The sequence below is a fragment of the Aptenodytes patagonicus genome, unplaced genomic scaffold (genome assembly GCF_965638725.1).
Source record: "Aptenodytes patagonicus unplaced genomic scaffold, bAptPat1.pri.cur scaffold_69, whole genome shotgun sequence".
Taxonomy (NCBI): domain Eukaryota; kingdom Metazoa; phylum Chordata; class Aves; order Sphenisciformes; family Spheniscidae; genus Aptenodytes; species Aptenodytes patagonicus.
This window is the reverse complement of record NW_027472018.1, coordinates 339,250-360,727: the sequence shown is the minus strand read 5'-3', so window position 1 is coordinate 360,727 and position 21,478 is coordinate 339,250. Positions and strand designations below refer to the sequence as shown.

Genomic DNA, 21,478 nt, shown 5'->3' with positions numbered 1-21,478 from the left:
TAAAGCATGGATTTTATACAGTGCCGTAATGATGCTCTCTGTCTTGTTCCCTGTTCTTCCTCCTCCGTGCCGTTTCAGGTGTCTGACCATGGCCGAGCTGCCCGTCGCAGCCAAGGGCTCCATGCCTGGGCAGCAATAGCCAGCCCAGCACCCACGTTGTTTTGAGACAACAAAAAATGTTTTTACAAATGTATTAACGACAAGAAGAGAGCCAAGGAGAATCTCCATCCCTTATTGGATGTGGGGGGGAACATTGTCACCGAGGATGAGGAAAAGGCTGAGGTACTCAATGCCGCCTTTGCCTCAGTCTTTAACAGGCAGACCAGTTATCCTCAGGGTACTCGGCCCCCTGAGCTGGAAGACAGGGACGGCGAGCAGGATGAACCCCCCATAATCCAAGAGGAAGCAGTTAACGACCTGCTACGCCACCTGGACGCTCACAAGTCTATGGGGCCGGATGGGATCCACTCGAGGGTGCTGAGAGAGCTGGCGGAGGAGCTCGCCAAGCCACTCTCCATCATTTATCAGCAGTCCTGGTTAACAGGGGAGGTCCCGGGCGACTGGAGGCTTGCCAATGTGACGCCCATCTACAAGAAGGGCCGGAAGGAGGATCCGGGGAACTACAGGCCTGTCAGCCTGACCTCGGTGCTGGGGAAGATTATGGAGCGGTTCATCTTGAGGGCGCTCACAAGGCATGAGCGGGACAACCAGGGGATCCGGCCCAGCCAGCACGGGTTCATGAGAGGCAGGTCCTGCTTGACCAACCTGATCTCCTTCTATGACCAGGTGACCCGCCTAGTGGATGAGGGAAAGGCTGTGGATGTGGTCTACCTGGACTTCAGCAAGGCCTTTGACACTGTCTCCCACAGCATTCTCCTAGAGAAGCTGGCGGCTCACGGCTTAGACAGGTGGACTCTGCGCTGGGTAAAAAACTGGCTGGACGGCCGGGCCCAGAGAGTTGTGGTGAATGGAGTTCAATCCAGTTGGCGGTCGGTCACGAGCGGTGTTCCCCAGGGCTCAGTTTTGGGGCCGGTCTTGTTCAATATCTTTATCAATGATCTGGATGAGGGGATCGAGTGCACCCTCAGTCAGTTTGCAGACAACACCAACTTGGGTGGGAGTGTTGATCTGCTCGAGGGTAGGAAGGCTCTGCAGAGGGACCTGGACAGGCTGGATCGATGGGCCGAGGCCAACTGTATGGCCTTCAACAAGGCCAAGTGCCGGGTCCTGCACTTTGGCCACAACAACCCCATGCAGCGCTACAGGCTTGGGGAAGAGTGGCTGGAAAGCTGCCCGGCGGAAAAGGATCTGGGGGTGTTGGTCGACAGCTGGCTGAAGATGAGCCGGCAGTGTGCCCAGGCGGCCAAGAAGGCCAATGGCATCCTGGCCTGTATCAGAACTAGTGTGGCCAGCAGGAGTAGGGAAGTGATCGTGCCCCTGTACTCGGCCCTGGTGAAGCCGCACCTCGAATACTGTGTTCGGTTTTGGGCCCCTCACTACAAGAAGGATGTTGAGGTGCTGGAGCGTGTCCAGAGAAGGGCAACAAGGCTGGTGAGGGGTCTGGAGAACAAGTGTGATGAGGAGCGGCTGAGGGAACTGGGACTGTTTAGCCTGGAGAAGAGGAGGCTGAGGGGAGACCTCATCGCGCTCTACAACTACCTGAAAGGAGGTTGTAGCGAGGGGGGGGTCGGTCTCTTCTCCCAAGTAACAAGCGACAGGACGAGAGGAAATGGCCTCAAGTTGTGCCAGGGGAGGTTTAGATTGGATGTGAGGAAAAATTTCTTTACTGAAAGAGTGGTGAAACATTGGAAGAGGCTGCCCAGGGAAGTGGTTGACGTGTAGATGAGGCGCTTAGGGACATGGTTTAGTGGGCATGGTGGTGTTGGGTCGACGGTCGGACTCGATGATCTTAGAGGTCTTTTCCAACCTTAATGATTCTATGATTCACGTTTTGCTTGTGAAGCCAGGGTCCTCCTCTCGATGGGCATGGCTGTCCTTGAATCCCAGCGCTGCTCCTCGGCCCAACTGCTTATCCCAGGAGGCTGGGTGGCTCTGTCCTGCGGGCATCCAGGACTGATGCCCTTGGCAGCATAGTGCTCCCTGCTGAAGCCATTGCCCCACCGCTTGGCCCTGGCCCAGACTATGCATGGGTGTCTGGAGGAGCGCAGCTCGCAGCATGGGCTTCTCTGCACTGCCTTGGTGACCTTCTTCATGGAATCATAGAATCGTAGAATTGTTTACGTTGGAAAAGACCTTGAAGATCATCAAGTCCAACTGTTAACCTAACACTGCCAAGTCCACCACTAAACCATGTCCCTAAGCGCCACATCTACACATCTTTTAAAGACACCCAGGGATGGTGACTCCACCACTTCCCTGGGCAGCCTGTTCCAATGCTTGACAACCCTTTCGGTGAAGAAATTTTTCCTAATATCCGATTTAAACCTCCCCTGGTGGAATTTGAAGCCATTTCCTCTTATCCTATCACTTGTTACTTGGGAGAAGAGACCGACACCCACCCAGGAGGAGACATCTAACCCTTGTCCAGCCTGGAGCAGGGGCCCCGGCTCAGCACCTGCTGAAGGATGCTGCTACGTTGAGGGCTGGAGGCTGGCTCTGGCTAGCTCCGAGGTCCTTGTTGCACCACCTGAAGATGTGAGTGGGTTTAATGAAATGCATATTCTCACCAATACCATTTTGTTGTAAATGTTAGCTTCATATGCTAGATGACATCTATGTTTTTTAACATCCTAAGAGTTATATTTCCTTTTCTAAAACAATTGCTAATGAGAGTTTAAGCTAAAACGTGGGGTCTGTGGCCTGTTTCGCAGGTTTGGCTGGTTTGGCTTTTCTAGAGAACTTTGTTGCTGGCTAGAGTGCTGTAATTACCCTGCACCAGGTGTGACACAGAAGAGTTTACTAATGCTGCTCTCGCCACTGACTCTCTTGTTGTTTGTGGCAAAACAATCTCTGCCTTTGGGTGCTGATGTCACTGAGCTCTTCCTAGAGAGGATGACGAGGTAGAAGCACTAGGTAAAATGGTATTTGAAGGCATTTGTTGGGGTGCTTATTTCCATGTGAGCATGTCATCTTGTTATCAGTCTCTGTGGCTTTTTAGCTTGTTTTTTGAAAATACTTCCTTTACCTCCTCTCTTGCTCTTGAGCAGGTGCCTGGAGGGAACAGGGAAGAAGGACGGGACCTTTCCATGGCTTCTTACAGTGTGATTGTTTTGCATGTTTTCCAGGGAGGACTGGTCTCAGATAGCTTTGGGAAGCTCTGTTGGGAACATCCCGTTTGGGGTTCTGGGCTTCTCTCCTTTTTGTAGAGCTGAATGCCTTTCCAGTCTTACTTTCTGCTGGTGTCTGCTGTTCCCATAATTCCTGTGCATTTCGTTGGTGGTGTCTGAGCAATGCCGCTTGCAACAGAACGAGAAGGACCTGAAGACAGGTGGTCTGTCTGGTCAGTGCAGACCTGGCTTGGGGTTCCATGCTCCATCCCCTGCCAGGGTGGGGGCTTTTCATACGGGTGTAGAAATGTCCCTTATCCACTGGGCATGCGAACGTGACAACGGTGCAGTCACGTGTAAAAGACAGCTCAGCTAGAATGAGAAGTGGGGCAGAGAGGCTGTACTTGTACATTGCTGCACAGCACTGTGCTGCATCGTGGCCATGTGGCCTTTCAGCCTCAGCCCGTGTCCGTCCTGGGTGGGACGAGCATTGCCTGGCCTCACAGGCACAGGGCAAGGGTGGCAGGGCATTTCGAGGGCAGTGACAGGGTCTGCATGACATCGCACAGACTTCCTTCAGCGTCAGTGTTCAGCACAGCTGGTTTCCCCTGGTTGTGGGGCAGGACTGTTTCATTTTTGAGGTTCTCTGTACCCAAGAAGGGTTTTGTTTCCTCCCCGCTGCACGCAGTGCTTTGCATTGGTGTCTTGATGCCCCAGCCCAGCCAGCGAGGCCAGGGAGCACTGCCCCGAGCAGGCTACTTGATGGGGAAGCGGTAAGAGGGGCTGCTCCCCCGTGCAGCTCCCTCTTTGGGAGACTTCTTGGCTTTGATCCTCTGAGCAAACTGCCTAGCCTTTCTGTGAGGGCTGGCCTTGAGCTGGGAAGGTCTGGAGGTCTCCTCTGCCCTCCTGATCCGCTGAGGAGCTGGCTCTGCGGCCGTCCTTTCTAGGCTGCTGCAGAATCTCTGCCTTTCTGTTGAGGCAGGGGGGTATTTTTCAGCTTCTTCCATCTCCTGGCCAGGAGGCTGTGTTCTCCTTCTGACCTCCAGATTTATTTACCTGTCCTCTGAGTCTTATTTCTGTACTGTCCGTCTCTTAGTTTCACCCCTTTGGTATTTTTCTCTTCGTTTCTCCTTTCCTCTGCTGCTTTTGGAATAAGCTAGAGGATTTTCACTGTTGTAAATGATGATTATGGGAGGGATTTTAAAGCCAGGGCAAGGGCTGGGCTAGAGGACCTGAAGAGGTCTCTTTAGTCCTCTTCCCAAATTTTCACATGGGCTTTTGTCCTTGGATTTCAAAATACTGAGGAGATTTCACAATGTCTAACCTAATCACGTTGAGTCTGCTCATACCTGCAGCCATTGCTCCAGCGTCTCCTGCGAGGCCGGTGAGGAGCACGGAAGGACTGCGTAAATACAGCCTGGGAACAGCCTGGTGCCTATGCTGGCATTACGGCAAGTCTGCCTCATGGCTTGGAGCGGAGGTACCAGACTGACTGCAGCTAAGCAGAGGCTGAGATTTAGTCAGGACACTGGTATTAACATCACTGCTTGCACAAGTGCCTCGGGGGTGGTTTAATGAGCAGAAGTGATTGCTGCCTTGATTTTCTATTACACCCGCTCGGGAGATAACATCTCAAAGCCATCTCAAAGCGTTATCTTCCAGGGCTTCCCTGTGGCATCGGGGTCTGGATTGGCTTAGGAAGTGCCTCTCTGCATCTGTCTTGCAGTGTGTCAGCATGGGGTCCGCAGTACAGCTGCCCCTGCCGAAGGGCTGGTGGTGATTTGGTGCTCAGCTTCTCTTCTTCATGGGCAAGAGGGTTCCCATGCCCTGTGTGGTGCTGCGGGGATGGGGTGGTGCAGGGTGATTTGGGTGACATGGGCATGACCTCATGGTGTGTAGGAAAGAGGTGGTTTGCTTCAGCGCTGTGAATCCCAGGGGGGAGAAAGTGGTAATTTCCTCAGCAGTGGCGAAGTTTGCAGGCAGGACCCAAGCTGGGGGTGTGCAGAGCGTGTGGGAGGAGGGAGAGAGCTGATGCTGAAGTCAGGCTCTTGTGTGCCTTTTCTGTTTACTTCCTGGCTTTTGTTAACTGTTTGCTGGCTGGGCCTGTTCCTCCTCTCTCCATGGAAACTGTAGGTAAGAGCCTGCTCTGAGTGATCTCTCACTTCAAGAGGCCATTGAAAGTCAGGCCTGCAGGTGTCAAACCCACAGCTTCCAGGCTGCGAAGGGGGCAAGGGCAGGGGGAAGGGGCATGAGCAGGGTGCAGGGGCTACAGCTGGCAGGCAGGGCAGTGAGCGGCTTTGCCAGAGCTCGGACCTGGAGCAATACCTCATTTCTCCAGTCTGAGACCCTGGGCATTTGCAGGGGGTTGCTGCGCTGCTGGATGTTTTGTTGGTGGAGAGGGTGGGGATATTGTCTCTTGTGAACGGGTTGGTTGGGGTGACCAGAAAGGGTTATCATGGCAGAGCTGGTGTGATTTGTGGTCTGGGTGTGCTGGATGCTCAAGTCACGCAGCTGTGCCCAGAGCCTGGCTGTGGCTGAACTCAGCTGTGAACAGTGTCCCTCCACTCAGGGTCGGGGGAAACAGCTCTGTCTCCTTCGCCCTCCTCCTGTTTGGGCAGAGGACAGCTTTGTCCCTGCCCTGTGGAGCCAGCAGGCAGGGCCTTGCCCCACTGCCGCCCCCCCGAGTGACGGCTGCGGCACACTGCCTGCTGCTGACATGCTGGCAGCTGGGCTGAGCGCTGTCTGCGGCAGCGCGGGCTGTGACGCGGGGCTGCGGGGGCTGCGGCGCTGCGCACCCCATGGCCGGGCAGCGGAGGCTGCACCCCCGGACGCTCCCTGTTTGGGCAGAGCCTCATCAGTATTCCTGGTGCGCAGCCGAGCCGGCTGGAGCTGGTCTGCAGAGCCTGGCATGGCACTCGGTGTCCTGCAGCCATGGACAGGCTCAGCTGCTGTCCCATGACACTGCATGGAGCCCTCCTGCTCCACAGCTCCGGCCTTGTGCCATTCGCGTGGGTCGGGCTGGAGAGCATGTGCCGGGGGTCCTGGGCATCCCACAGCCTGGCCCAAGTGCGATGTTGTCACCGCGCCCTGTCCTGTCTCTGTCCCCTGGCAGCGCTGCCTGGGCAGCGGTACTAAGCCTGGTTTCCTGCCCACGGTCCCACCACCGGCACGGTCTGTGTGGGGCTGCCGGCCTCTAGTGCTCTGCAGCCCTGCTGGCACATAGGTCCCAGGACTGGCTGAGGTCTGTCCTGTCCACCTGGTCTGCTGCTGGCATCTGCCTGCTCCCAGGGCGCTGAAAACTTATGGCTCCATCCTCATCCCTCCATCCCCAACTGCCGAAGCATTCTTAGATGCCGCAGTGCTGGTCCCTCGTCCGTGCTGGACATGTGACTTGCTGCAGACTTGGGCCCCTCTGCAGAGCAACAGCGCGTTCAAACCCAGGCGGGATGGTGAATGCAGCTGTCCCATCCTCCAGGCTGAATGTCCCCTTGCAACAAAACCTTTGCATCTGCAGACAGCTGGAGCAGAAATACCAATGCCAGTTAGGTCTGGAGGAGCGGAGCATTTGACCAGTCACGGTTCAGACTTCTGTTTCGGGGCTCCACCCTAAACTTCACACTGGGGACCATCCAGCAGTGGAAAGTTCCCTGGCTTTCGGACTGTCTTCCAGTGCAGCTGTTGTTTAGCCTCTCATAGCTTTTTGTTAATTTAAGCCAGATGTTCATTGCCATAATATTTGTAACACAAGTGTGACTCATAAAAGTACGGGTAAGAGACTAACTTGCTTCTGTCCCCAGGCACCTGCCCCGGGTCAGGATTGCAAAAGCACGATGTCCCTGTTACATCCCAGCTCTCAGAGCTCATCTGCTTCCGGAGACCCACGTGGCACGGGGGACTCCAGCAGCAGCCCCTTCCTACCAGGCGGGTGAATTCAGACGGTGTAACCTTTCATTTGCATTAGATACGCACACAGCACCAGTCAAACCCAGTATAATCGTGGAGTAAACTGCCTAAGAAAAGACAGTTGAAGGTGTGTGGGGCATATTTCAGTGGTGGCTGTCTCTAAACACTGGTGGCTTCTGGTTTCCTGGTCTCATTCTCAGAACAGTTCCTCCATTGGTTGCCGTTTCAGCCGTGGTAGCTAAAGAGGCAGCCAGAGCCCACATACTGTCAAGATCTGGCAGGGTTTGAGCCCTTGCTTGGGTGCAAGAGCCCTGCCTGCAGTCCTCTGCCACCAGAAGTTGTATCTGAGGCTCTGTTTTTTATTTTAGATGTCTTTTGTTCTTTCTGTAGGAATAATGCCAAGGGGCTCATACCAATGTATATAGCATACGGAAGTCTTTGCCTCTTAACAGGCTTAATTAGGTAAAAATATCATTATGTTGTTACTGTAGTAAAGACCAATATCTTCTTGGGATGTAGCAATACGGATGTTGTATGTATATTTCTTCTCAGTGCTGCTGGAGGCCTCAGCTGAATATTGTGCCCAGGTTCTGGCACTGTGTTTAAAAACAGGTAGTAGACAAACTGTAGAGAATTGAAGGGAATGCATTAAAAACACTAATAGCTTTAAAAATACGATCCTTGGTGGGACAGTGAAGGAGATGTTGTCAGTTGAGGGGAACTCTCTGTGTTTCTCAGTACGTTTAAGGTTGTGGGGAAGAATGCAGTCTGTTACCCTTCACAGCCGATAAGGGTATGGCAGAAGTAATTGGCTTTATGTGCAGGCAAGGGGATTTGGACAGGATCGTGGGAGGAGGAAGAACGGGAGCAGCGAGGACGGTGCAGTACTGCAGTGGGCTTAGGGAGGTCATTAGGATGGGTCAGACAGATGCTTGTTAGGGTGATCCACGCACGTCTGGTCCTGCCTTGGCAGGGGAGTGTGTGGTACATCATCTCTTGGAGTCCTTTCCAGCAGATATTTCTGTGATTCAGTGATACCTTAAAGCCCAGAACTTGCCAGAATATTTTAAAAAGATGAGATTCATATAGAAGGTGTACCATCTGGCATTGTTACAGTAGAAGTTAAACCCAGGATTTTGGGAAGGGATGACTATAGGTGGTCCCGCTTCATTACAGGAACAACTTCCAATCCCTGGGAGTGAGGAGCTGTGCAAAGTGCGGTTGGGAAGGACCTTGCGGGGTTACTGGTCTGGTTCCCTGCCCAAAGACTGGTTACCTGTGTCTGAATTACTCCTGACAGTCGCCTGCGCGATCGGTTCTGATATCTCTGGTGATAGAGATGCCACATTCTCCGCAGCCAGCCTCGTCTGGTGTTCAGCACTCTTTGGAAGACATTGCCTCGTAATTGCTTTCTGCAGAATTCTTCACTCCTTGCTGCAGTGCGGCTGCTCCTGGGAGACAGGACACCAGATGATGTGGATGAGGGTCGGATCCAGTCTGGCAGCTCACGTGTTCCTGTGACCTTGGCACAGATGGCAGAGCTGTAGCTTTGGCGGATTGTCAGGCGCCTTCTGCTTGGTTTCAGACATCAGTGCCCGTTGGCTTGGGAGGGAGGGGAGCTGGATGTGTCCCGTCTTCTGCCCGAGAAGCACTGACATGGTGTGGGCAGGGGCATTTTTTAGCTGATCCTTGATCTAGGTAGCTGCTCTATGTGTTCAGCACCGTGTAGCCAGGAGAGTGTACTGCTGAATTAGAGATTTTTACTATCCAAAAGGTGCGAAAAAGTGGAGGGAAGAGAAGGACCTCCAGCTAAGGGAGGAGGCTGTTGGGCGATAGCTCTGGTTATGCAGTGTGGTGATGGTGGTCTGTGTTATTAACAGGGGCTGAGGTAGAAGGGGAGGCGGATGGTGGAACCTGTGGTTGTTGGCTGTGCTGTGGGGAGGGGAAAGGCTGAACCTGGTGATCACTCATGGCAAGGTGGGATTTAGCTGTGTCCTAGGGCTGCAGGCAATGACCAGGGCTGGGTGCATCCATGGAGAACTGGAGAGGAGATGGGGTGTTCAAGACAATCATGAGGGCATACTGTGAAGGAGGATGAGGGATTGAAGAGAGGGCAGAGTCCAAAAAGCTGGTCAGATTTTGGAAGAGTCGAGGCAGTGGAGTCAAAGGACTCCCTGGGTAAGGAGGGGGAAGAAGAGGTGCTGATATTAAGATGTTCCCTGGAGAGGCTTTGAGAGGCAGGAGAAGACCTAGGCTGGTTTAGCAGACAGAGCTTTCAGAGAGGTAAAAATAATTTTAAGGGGGAGTCAAGCATCTCCCCCCCCCCCCCCCAAGGGAGATCATGCTTGCATTGAGAAGGAGGAAAGCCAGGGAGAGGGAAAACTCATTAGGAAAAAGAGAGGAGGAGGGTCCTGGGGCAATGCTGGAGACGAGGACTGCGCTGCAGGCAGCAAGGTGAGGGGGGTGCTAGGGAAGAGGTGGAGGAGGTACTGCGTTGGGGGACTCTGGAAGAAACGGCCTGGAAGGAGGGCCAGAGCTTAATGATGGTGTGCTTGATCAAGGAAAAACACATTGCTCTGGAATAAGATGGGAGCGAAGCTCTGGCTGAGATGGTTACGCTCATCTTGCTGCCCTGGGCCTCTCGCCGCTCTCTGCAGTCAGCTGTGGGTCAGGAGGGCTTCTGGATGCTTGGTGCTGAGGCTTTTTAAGAGTTTCTGAGCATAGTGCTGCTCTTTAACGTCATCGTCTGTGGTGCAGAAAGAGCCCCGTGGCAGCTGCTGATGGTGTTTGCTGGCAAGGCACAGATTTAGGAAGGGGGAGCAGGCGGCGAGAGGGGGGTGAGGCACCAGCTGGATCTCTGGGGCACGGGCCCTGGGGCAGTGGGGCCGTGGCCGAAGGGATGATGTGGCGGGGTGAGGGGGCTGGGCGACAGGAGCAGAGAGGGACCTGCGGGGCGGTTAGGCACAGAGCACTGCACGCTCCTGCAGAGAGCGGGGCCAGTTCCTGTACTTCCCGCGGAGACCCGGGCTGAGGGATGTGCGGTGCGACTCGCGGCCTGGGAAGCGCAGCTCGGCAACGAGCGGGGCTGAGCGGGGGCCAGGCGCGGAAGAGCCGCCGGAGCGATGGGGCAGCCGGCAGAGGGGCCGGGGGCGGCCGCCGGCGTCGGGACGGAGCTGTCCGGTGCCCGCGAGGGGCGGGACAGGGGCGCTGGCCCCCCGGGGGTTGGGGCTCCCGGTGCCGGCCCTGCCGGGCCCCGCGGTGCTCCCGGTGCCGCCCGCTGGAGCCGCGCGAGGGCGCCCGGCGGCAGCGGTGAGCTGGAGCGCTGCGCCCCCTGGCGGGCACTGCCGGCCCCGCGCCGCGACGAGGGGCCCAGACCCCAAACCCAGATCCAGACCCGACGCCGGCCCGGCCGGGCGGTGCGGGCGGCCCGGGACGGCCCGGCCCGGCGCTCGGTGCTGCCCTGGCGGGGCCCAGGCCAGGCCGAGCGGCGAGCGCCCCGGCGGGGCGGGGGCGGGACGGGCGGGCAGTGCTGCCGCTTCCCAGGTGTAGGTTGCCGCTGCGGGTACCGAGGGCGGCCGGTCGGTGACAGTGCCCTGCCCCGGCCCGGCCCGGCCCCGGGGCTGCAGCCGGACGCCGCGGGGGAGGTGTGAGCGCGGCCCCGGGACGGCTCCGCCGCCTCTGCCCGCGGCCACTGCGAGGGGCCGGGGCGTCGGCGCCGGGCGTCGGCCCAGGGAGGGCGCGGCCGCGCGGGGCGGCCCCGGCCCCGGCCCCGGCCCCAGCCCCGGCCCTAGCCCCGGCCCCGTTCCGGGGCGGGCCCAGCCCCGCGCTGGCGGCGCGCCGGAGCGCGGCCCGGGCATGCCGGCGCGGCGTGGGAGCCGGCAGGCAGCGGGCGGCGCGCGGGGTCCCGCTGCGCCGCCTCCCCGGGGCCGGCCGCCCGCGCCAGCAGCGGCCCAGAGCGGCGGGCGGCCCGGGGCCATGGGGCAGCCCCTCAGCTGACGATGGCGGAGGGCTGGCGCTGGAGCGAGGCGGGCCGGGGCCCCCCGCGCCCGAGCCCCCGCCGCGCCGTCAGCGTCTGCGAGTCCCTGGACCTGCAGGGCGTCCCCGCCGTCCAGGCCGCCCTCAAGGCCGCCCAGCAGCAGAGGCGGCGGCCCAAGAGCTTCTGCGCGGCGGGGAACGGGCTGGCGGCCGGGGCCCTGCTCCCTCCGCCGCCCCCTGCTAGGGCCCGCGGCAGCCTGCTGGACTTCTTCAGGCTGCGCTCATCTCGCAAGCAGGGACCAGCAGGCGAGGGTGAGGGCGAGGGCGAAGGCGCAGTGTCCTTGCTTGCCGGGGCTGACGGGGCACAGCGCCCGCGCCCCAGCAGCATGACTTTCCTGCCCTCGGCCCGGCAGCCGCACCCTCCCGAGAGTCCTGGCTTCCTCCGGGGGAGCTCCCTATGGGGCAGCCGCCGCTGGAACCTCTTCGGGGGCAGCGGCCGGAGCAGCCCCGGCCCCAGGAAGAACTTCAGCTCCCTGCGCAAAAGCTTCAGCTTCCGCTTGCGCCGGGGCCACGAGCTGCGGCGCTCGGAGTCGGGGGGCCTCCTGCGCCCTGCGCGTCTCCGCACCAAGAGCGAGGGAGATGCCAGCTCGCTGCACACCTGCCCCAGCAAGCGGGACCTGCTCTACCCGGAGCTGGCCAGGGTCGGGGGCAGGCTGCATGCTGACCCTGGGCAGGCGGGGGGACTCTGGAGACTCCTCACAAGCCGCTTCCGAAGGCGAGAGCGCGGCAGCACTGGCAGCGTGTGCCCCAAGGACGCCCACGGCGGTGCTGAGCCCATCCTCCTGGGCAGCGGTCCACTGCGAGCGCTGGGTAAGTGAGCGCAGGAGCGGTGCTGGCCTGGTGAGAGCCCCTCTGTGCCCACGGGGTCTGCAGGGACGGGTGGCCCTGGCCCGTCCCAGCCGAGGTCCTGGGCTGGGCACAGGCACCCATTTGTGTCCCTATGCTCTGCGGGGTTTGTGCTCAGGAAAATTCGGCTGTAGTGAGGTAGCGTGAGTGTTCATGGGGCTGTTTTCGCACTCCAGCACCTGGTGGCCATGGGCACCACTGTTGTCGGTGCTAAAGGAGCCGCAGCATGGCTAGCTGGGAGGAGATGCTCTGGGGGTCTGGGTTCCCTTGCCAGCCAGACACCTGGGAGCTGAGTGCGTGTCCCACGTCCTTCTTGCCCTGATGGTGTCCCAGCAAGGGCAGGGAGAGCTGAGCCTCATGCAGTGGCGTCAGGGGAGCAGAGGGAACTGAAACTCCGTGGGAGGAGGAGAGGGGTCCTGTTAGTGGGCTCCCGAGCAAGTGTTGAACTATTTGGGAGCTTGCCAGAGCAGAGGTGCAGAGCAGCAGGAGGGGGTTGGGGAGCACAGAAACGTGCCTGCATCTCCCTCCTGTAAGCAGCTACCTGGTGCCAGGCTTTGTCTGGGCAGTGCTCTGCCAGGGTCTTCCCTGGGGCCAAGTGGAGGCTGTGTGTTCGGGAGCTCGGCAGTGCTCACTAGGTGCGGGCCAGCCTGCAGAGAGCAGTGGTGACATCTGGAGTGATGTGGCAGAGGGACAGAGGGCAGGACTGGCTGGGGAGGGGAGACAGGACCCCCATGGGGACTGGCAGCTGAAGCAGCCGTTAGGTGCTTGACTAGCTGGTGTTTGACCTTACTGCAGTGGGCTGTTCCCACATGCCGGAGCTGCCCGGGTGTGCGGGGGCCTCTGAGGGGGCCACGCTGCCTGTGCCTCTGTGCCCCATCCTGTTCCCTGGCCCCACAGCGTGCCCGGCCCGGCCCTGCAGAAGTGAACATACGGGTGAGTCCTGCTGCCTGGCAGGGTCTGGGAGGCGAGAAGAGCATCCACAGGCTTTTTAAGGCATTGAACGCTGGCCTGCACGCACAGAGCTGGGGGCTGGGCTGGGCCGGGACCTGCCGCTCTTGGGGAGGCAGGGCAGCCGTTTTCTGGCGCCTGCAAGCCTCTCTGGGTTTCCATTGCTCTGCTCTGGGAGTCTAGGCATTGTGGAGGCAGTTCCCTGACTTGGCTCATGTGCCAGAGGGATGGATTGTAGCTGGCAGGCTCCCCAAGAAATCCGCATGCTCCTAAGGCAGTGGCTGTGCAGAGGAGCTTTGTGCCCAGGACGCTTTCCAGGAGGGCTGGGCTCCAGGGACCAGCACAGGAGCAGCACTGCTGGCAGCCTGAGCTTTGCTGCTGTGCAGGTGCTGTGCAGGGAGCTCAAGGGGCTCGTTCCTGCCAGTCCCCCTTGTCCCTGGGGCTCGCTGTGTTCCAGGGAAGGTCCTGGAGGGTCTGGGTGGGTGGCCAAGGCTGCCTTTGCATGCTACGAGGCAAAGGGACAGGATACTGCTGCTGTGCTCCCCTGTGGTGTGCTCCTCCCTGGGGGGCCGTGCCGCTGCCAGGGTGCTGGCTGGGTGGTGGGAGGTTCCCAGGCGAGGGGAGGCTGCTCTCATTGCTGGGGAATGTGGGTGTATCCGGGCAGGGAGGGCTGGGCCCTGCCCATGCAGCGGGGGGCCTGTTGCTGCTTGCTGGTGGCTTCCAGCAGGAGCTGCGCCAGCAGCAGCCGGCCCAGTGGCCACATTCCCAGGGGAGCAGCTGAGGTTGAGTGCTTGTGTTGGTGTCCTCACTCCTTACCTGGCTGCTCTGCTGGGACAGGTAGGGGCTCCCTTTAGGTCCACCTGCTGGAGAGCCTTCTGAGGCTTCACTGGGGAGTGCCGGAGAGGGCTTGGAGCCCACTCTAGCAGTGACCAGCCAGCTAATGCGAGACCACTGCTTGTCAGGGTGGTTAGCATTTGCCACCGTGGCTTGTACTGGAGGCACAAGCTCAGGGATGACCTTTCCAGACTGCCTCTGGGACTGTGGCTCATTGCGGCAGAGCGAGCTCCACTTGCTGGAGCTGCAAAGTTCACACTTTGGTTTGGTCTTTGCTTAGAACACCATTTTTGCCATTGTCTGCCTGGTACCCAGTACAGGCAGTACAGGCCTCTGTACCCAGTTGAGCTATGTCCTCCTGGGGTCAATGAGATGTGAAGAAGCAGCAGTGAAGTCTGCAGACCAAAGCCGCTGTTGCTTGTCCTGTCTTATGTCCCGTCTCCCCATTGTCTCTCCACTCAGTGCGTTAGTCTGTGGGCTCTGGCTCACTCTGGTGGGAGCTCTGAGCCTCTAAGCCAGGACATCCTAGATTGTAGGTGCACAACCTTACTACTGCTCCAACATGGACTTGCTGGATGTGGCAGCTTAGGAGATCTCTGCCTGGTTCCTATTTCAGACTTGCAGGCCAATAGTGTTTCTAACACCCTCTCAACATTTCAAAAACTTTGATGCTTTGTGCTAGTGCTGCCCACCTTAGCCCTAGGAAAGCTGCTGGTACAGTCCCAACACGCCCTCCCGAGGGGGTGCAGCTGCAGTTGCGGTTATCAGCTCTTTGGAAAAGCTGGATATATGAGTCCAGGCAGAGATCCAAGCCAACGCTGCTACCCTGTTTCCAGTACCTGGAGTATTTTGTTTATAGCAAGCTGAGATATCCATCCAGCGCTGCACTTGGCTATGTAGACATACCCAAGGGCCAAAAAGACCAGCCCACCAGAGAGTCAGGAGGATGGTCTCAGTGCTGCTCCCCCAGCCCTGCTGAGACCTCCTTTGGACTGTGTGGGTAACATTCACTCCCTGCTGATGGAAGGGTTCAGCCTGGACCAAGCACAGGGAGAGGTGATCAGGGGAATGCAGAGTTTGTTACCCAAAAAAAACTTAAAGAGCTGGTGTTTGTGTAGCAGGATGAAGGCTGACAGGGTGTCGTGGTTTAACCTCAGTCGGCACTGGAGCACCACACAGCCACTTGCTCACTCCCCCCCGCCTCCCCGATGGGATGGGGGAGAGAATCGGAAGAGTGAAAGTGAGAAAACTCATGGGTTCAGATAAAAACAGTTTATTAATTGAAATAAAATACTACAACTACTAATATACAAAGCAAGTGATGCACAATGCAATTGCTCACCACCTGCCAACTGATGCCCAGCCAGTCCCCGAGCAGTGGCCCCCCCGGCCAGCTTTCCCCAGTTTATGTACTGAGCATGACGTCCCATGGTATGGAATGTCCCTTTGGCCAGTTTGGCTGTGCCCCCTCCCAGCTTCTTGTGCACCTCCAGCCTGCTCAGTCGGTAGAGCATGGGAAGCTGAAAAGTCCTTGACTAGTGTAAACACTGCTCAGCAACAACTAAAACATCGGTGTGTTACCAACATTATTCTCATCCTAAATCCAAAACACAGCACTGTACCAGCTACTAGGAAGGAAATTAATTCTATCCCAGCCGAAACCAGGACGCAGGGGGTGTGATTTTCTGTTAATGCAGCAAGGGAGGGCAAGAGCCCTTGGAGCTAGAGAACAAAGTCAACACAGAGTCCGTCCAGCTTGGACTGACCACAAATAATTGTGGCCAGCAGTTCAGAGGAACGTTTCTAGGTATCGGCTAGTGCAGTTCTGAAGAAGCCCTTTGATAGGCACAGGCTTGGAAAAACTGGACTGGTTTGGGGTTGGAGTTTTCCCTGTGCAGGGGGAGGGATCATGTGACAGGTGCAGCATCTCCGACAGTGGGATCTGGACTCCACAGCTCAGGAAGTGTTTCTCACAATCATATTCCCCTCTCCCAGAAAGATGCCCTGCTTTTTAAGGTGCTTTAAGGTTTAAGGTACCTTTTACTCTGCTGTTGGGTGTTTGGCCACACAGAGGACTAACATGTAGGGCATGTGTGAGAGAAGACTACTGGGAGAAGAGGGGGGTGTTTTTACATTAATAAGGTGAAGTTTGCATAGTGAATTGAGTAGATAATGATATGTATCGTCTCTTGTTGGTAGCTGCCTGAGCTTAGCTGGGAGTGTTGGTGAGGAGCAGAGGTGGCATGATGGGTTTAGAGACCATGCCTCGGATGCTGAATCCAGTCTGGGGTCCACACTTCAGAAAAACTTAAGAAGACTGAAAGGTATCAAGGAAGGAGTTGTTGGGACACCGATCTAAAAGGCCTAATTCTCAGGATGAGATCGGAGGAGATGTGTGCAGTAGGTGCAGAGGTGTTCTGATTACAGTCTACAGGCATTCATAGGAAGAGGGAACTTCAAAAAACAGTGCCTTTTTAATCTTAACCTGCCTTTGCTTGTGGGGTTAAACAGCTAGAGCTGGGGTCAGACAAATTTGGAACAGGTTTTTACCGGTAAGGTAGGTCCCCACCGAGCACTTGTGTTGGGGAAGCAGTGGGTTATCTGTTTCTCCACATCACTAGCTCTGCTGGGTTGTCCCTTTCAGCAGACCCTTTCTAGCTGTCAGAGCAGAGAGAATTTGGTATGGTTCTTTGGTCTGCGTGTATTCGGATGTGGGCTGGAAAGTAGTAGGTGCCAAGAGGCTTAAAATGTATGGCTCTTCTGAAGTCTGTGCACTGCAGAGCGTACGTAGTGTGATGGCACCAGCTGCTGCCGCGTGTGGTATAGCTAAGGAGCAAAGGTAGCAGTTTGTAATCACGCCCTTTTTTTCCAGAGATACGAAAGATCCTCTCCTTTCACTGCTGCAAAGTATTTAAAGCTCTGGTGAGATAATCCTTGCTAAGGTCATGTCCTGCACAGGGTATCTGCGTTGGCTAAGCTCTCTGACAGGAACGCTAGCCTTGCCCATGTTGGTCCTTGACCTGGAAAAATCTCTCTTCCTACCAGCATTGCCAGGGTTGAGTCTTTATCTAGCCTGGCCTGGAAAAGGTGGCTCTGCCCAGGCACGTTACACTCTGCTGCCCTTTTATCTGCATGTGCGGGCAGATGGGTACTTTGGAACATGGTTTGTGTGGGCACTGCTGTGTTTGCTGAGCCTCTGACCTGGTTTCAAGGCTGGTTTTAGTGTCCAGGGTTTCAGTGTCCAAGTTAGTTCCACAGTGGCTTGGATAATGAGTTGGTTAATTATTAGTTGCTGTGTGTGGAGACCAAATCTGTCTGGCACTAGCGCTTCTGAAGCACAAGGTAGATGAACCTGCTACACTTCATCCTATGAAGGGAGCAACCTGGGTGAGGAGTCAGTTTTGCCCAGCCAGCCCCTTCCTCCTCCCAGCTTTGCAGCAGCAAGTGGGTGCAAGCAGCAGCGGGTCCGTAGGACATTTGGCTGCGCTAAGGCTCTTGGTGTGCAAGTGGTGCCGTGAGTTTCTGCTTTTGAGGTCAGATGCGCCTGGGGAAGGTATTCAACCGCAGTGCTGACGGTCTGGTCTCTTCTGTATTACTAAATAGCAACGAGAAGAGGGAGGAAGAGTGGCTATGTTTTAATGTGAAATAGCAAATGATACAGCTAGTCCAGCAGTGAAGCTAATCAAGTAAATCGCTACTGCGATCACTGAACCCTAGTGATGAGGGAGACAACAGTTCATTAAGGTGTTACCCAGCTGGAGGCAATCTCTGCTAAACAAGCTCATACCAAGGCTCTGGCACTGCGTGGAAGCTGCTAATGCTGACCTGCCTGCCTGGATTTTGGGTAGTGCCTTAGATCAGGTCAGGTCACTGGTGGCTTGCTGTGTGCTTCCATGTGGTTGCTGTTTCTCCCTGGGAGAAGATGGGGATCTCCTGCCTCTTCCAGTGGGGAATGGTGCCCGGGCAGCTGGCGTCACCCCCTGCACCTCCCACTGCTTGGTGCAGCCAGCTGGGCGGCAGAAGCACTGCAGATGGGGAGGGTCTGGCAGCCCCGGAGGGGAATGGTGTCATCGGAGGGGGGATTTCCACACCCAAATCAACCTCCTGCAGCTATGGACTTGGACCTTCCTTACACTGATTTGAGTGTGTAACAGCTGACAGATACACAGAGTGTATAATACCATACTAATAGAATTTATACTGATGAAGTGCAGGAAATCTCCATATGCTGCATTTTAGTAGCAGACGATCAACACTTGGGATGGACAAAGCTGACATCAGCGAGTTGTGTCAGCGTTTTTCGGCAGCCAGGTACTTGGCCTATGGCTGTTTTGGGTGGTTGAGAAACTGCTTTTGAGGTGCCTTTCTGACAGCTCCGTGGGTGTCATCCGCGCCCGCCCACACATGGTTGCTGCGCTTGCTTCTGCGAGAAGCCGCTGGTAGAGGAGGAAAGCAAGTGCAAGAAAATGGCGGGTGGGGCTCTGTGGCGGGGAGTTACCTGAAAACCAAGTGATGGAGCCGTCCCTACGAGTGTGGGTGCAGATGGCTGCAGGGTGCAGGGGCTTCGGGTGACATGAGAGCTGACCAACGAGGCGTCTTTGGGCCTGCGAATGGGTGCATCAGAACTAGGTGTGGGTCACCCAGATGTCAGCGTGGCGTGCACGGGTTGTGCATGTCCCTTTGCATGATGAGAGAAGGGTGATCAATGTCCCCTGGGAGCCAGGGCCAAGGGCCACTTACAGTGACAGATTTGAAAGACTCAGTTGTGGCACGGACCCCAGCCTGACGTGTGAAAGTGGGTTGTGCTCAAGATTCTCAGGCCTTCCTGGATTAGCTGATGGTCTTGATGGTCTTGAGTACCTTGTCTAGGTGGTAGATGGGAATGGTGTAAGTCAAGGCTTTGTGTTTAGTTATGGAGATTCTTCAGGTGCTGCAGGAACTGCCACATCTTCTGGACCCTGCTCTTTGGGGCACTTGGGGCAGGAGGAGATGCATGCTACAGGCTTCTGGTTGGTACAGCTGAAGGCATTTATTTTTCCTCCTTTTGACAACCAGAGCCAAGCTTCTCCCTGTGGTCTGCAGGGAGTGCTAGAAGTGTATGTATGGGAATGCTGCTTTATTAACAGAGTAACTTGGGGAAGCTGACACTAACGCCTCCTGGTTTTGAGGAGTTTCAGCTTTCAGGCACCATTAAAGAAAGCCTGCAAACTCTCTGCGGGAAGCTCATCTGAAGCCAGAACTGAAGACTGGCCGGTTGGTACCAGCAGTCACGTGTGCAGGGGAGCTTGGTCCAAGGGCTCTTCCTGAGTAGCCACTGTTCTTCTGCACAAGACTGACTCGCTGTGGAGCAAGCTGGGTGTTTTGGGAAGTGGCGTTGGAGGGTGTGCTGCAGGACACCGTGACGCTCCTTCTATGCTCTTGCAGAAGCTGGGAAGCTTCCCAGGCATGCCCCAAGGTGCAGGCAGAGAACATGTGCCTACCCTAGTGTGCGGACACACTTGGCCTCCTTGCCTCACTTCTCTACTTTGCCCAGGCACTGCCTTGCTTCATCCCTAATCCTTGTGGTAGAAAACACTTCAGGCAGCTCCACCCATTCAGCTAATGGGGAAGGGCAGGGCTAGTGGATCGGTGCGAGGAGTGGTGCTCCATACAGGCAGTTTAAAGTCAGGGTGGGATGTCTTCTTGAATGAGAGGCACTTTTGTTCACACAGGAGTTCATTAGCAGAAGGGTTTGTGTGTACGGGTACAGCCTGGGATGGCAGGTGGACATGAGGGTCTTCTGATCTTGACATCTGTGACCCTGGCTCTGGAGGGGGCCACAGAGGGAACTGGCCCCTCCAAGATCTGTGTCTCAGTAACTTTCCCAGGCAATTGTGAAGGAATCCCGTGGCTGTCTTCAGTTCAAGGCCACTTCCACCTTAGTCTCTGTTCCTTTGGACACGTAGTCTGTAAGCACTTGCTTTTACCTTCCTGGGTACTGGAATAAGAGTGGGTTCACCCGTACCTCTGTGAGCACTTACACTGGGGGTATCTCAACCCCAAAACACTGTAGGTAGAGTGCCTTATTGTTACAGCGGGCTCTCCTGCAGTGAAGCGGCTGGGCAGTCTGGCAGGGTCAGTCGCTAGAGCCACGTGGGACCTCCTGGTACAGCCATCTGCCTTCCTTCTTTTGCAGGTGAGATGCTTTATGCAGCGACATGTGCAGTGGACGCGTCCTCTTCTGCTAAACAGGAGGTACTGGAGGAGGACAGCAGAGAGGGTGGAAGGTGCAGAACAGCTTCTGCATGAGGAGCGATCCAACAGCTGGGACTCCACAGTGTGGAAAAGAGGGGTTGCAGTGAAAGATGGGGCAGTGCTGGTCAGGCTGGCTAGGGATGTTAGCTCACCGCCTCTGGTACAGGGGCTGGGGGCATCCAATGAAGTCAAGCCTAAAACAGAAGAAAGTGGGTTTTCAAAGAATGGGTATTTATACTGCTGAAACTCCTTGCTAAAGAATGATGTGGAAGTGAAATTTTACATGGTTTTAAAAGGAGACAGAACAATTACTCAAAGGAGAGTGTTTTGAGGTTTACTAAATAGACAAACCACAGGACATCCCTGAGCTGAAGAAGTTGGCAGCTGCAAACACATGTGGGGTCAGTATCACGTACTCTCACCATGTTCCTACTCTTCCTGGGTTCCCACGTGCCAACTGGTGCTGGAGATTGCGAGCTGGGCTGGGCAGACCCTCAGTCCGAATTCAGATGGCCATTCTCGGGTAACGATGTTGGGCAGCCTCCTGCCCTCAGCAGAAGCTGCTGCTGGGGCAAAGGAGCCCCCACCACCCCCGGGGAGGGGAAGCGGCCCCTCGGCAGGGGCAGGAGAACATCCTGCTCCCGGTGGTGGCAGAGCAGAGATCTGGTGCCGAGCAGCCTCTGTGTCCAGCTGCAGTCACGAGTGGATTTCCCAGCGGTAGTGTTGTGAGCTGCAGGTGACTGCCCATGTCCTGGTGCCAGGCAGTGCCTGCCGCAAGCCCTGTCCTGCGCTTGGGCGAGCCCTGCTCCCTGCCCCGGAGGATGGACAGCCCCGTCCCCTGCCTGCAACCGAAGAGCAGTCGTGGTCTGGGGGCGGTGAGCTGGACTGGACAGGAAGGGCCTCACCCCACTTAGCCCGGTGTTGAAGCCAGACTGCAGTGTGCGAGCTCCTGGGTGATGGCTGCTGCAAGCCGGGGCACAGCAGCTTAGAGAGGTCCGGTGTGGGTGAGTCAGTGGGCACCGGGCACGTCCTCCCCGCTGCTGCGTGGGGCAGGCATGATCAGTGACAGCGAATGTGTCGCTGCCGGTGTTTCCATCCCGCTCCTTCGTGCCAGCAGGGCTGTCACTCGGGTGCGGGGATTTGCAGCGGCAGGAGCTCCGGCTGCACCATGCAGAGAGGTGCCAGCACCCTGGCGCACGCTGCTGAGCAGAGAGCGCGCGGGTGCAGTCGGTGTGCCGGGCTGTTCTGGGACCTGCAGGCTGACGATGCCGTCCACAGGCTGGGACGTGCTGAGTCGATTACCAGGGCTGGCTGGTGGCCTGGGCTAAAATTCAGACTTGGCACACATTGGGAACTGATTGACAAGCAGAGGTGCACGGGTTGTACGTTGGTGTTTTGGGTTAAGCAAGCTAATGATAGTTAATAATTTAATGTGTTGTACAGCTGAATGT

At 56.7% G+C, this 21,478-nt stretch overlaps 1 protein-coding gene across 3 annotated transcripts in view; it reads left to right on the top strand.

The window, feature by feature from the left end:
• The window catches only part of AGAP3 (ArfGAP with GTPase domain, ankyrin repeat and PH domain 3), a 159,313-nt gene that overhangs the window by 34,971 nt on the left and 102,864 nt on the right, over positions 1 to 21,478 (top strand). Inside the window, exon 1 of one of the 3 annotated variants that reach the window (XM_076363546.1) lies at positions 11,129 to 11,975. The exons of the other annotated variants lie outside the window; for them this stretch is intronic. Coding sequence (XP_076219661.1) covers positions 11,129 to 11,975 — 847 coding nt within the window. Of the gene's footprint in view, positions 1 to 11,128; positions 11,976 to 21,478 lie in introns of those variants that run through there. 3 annotated transcript variants of the gene reach the window in all.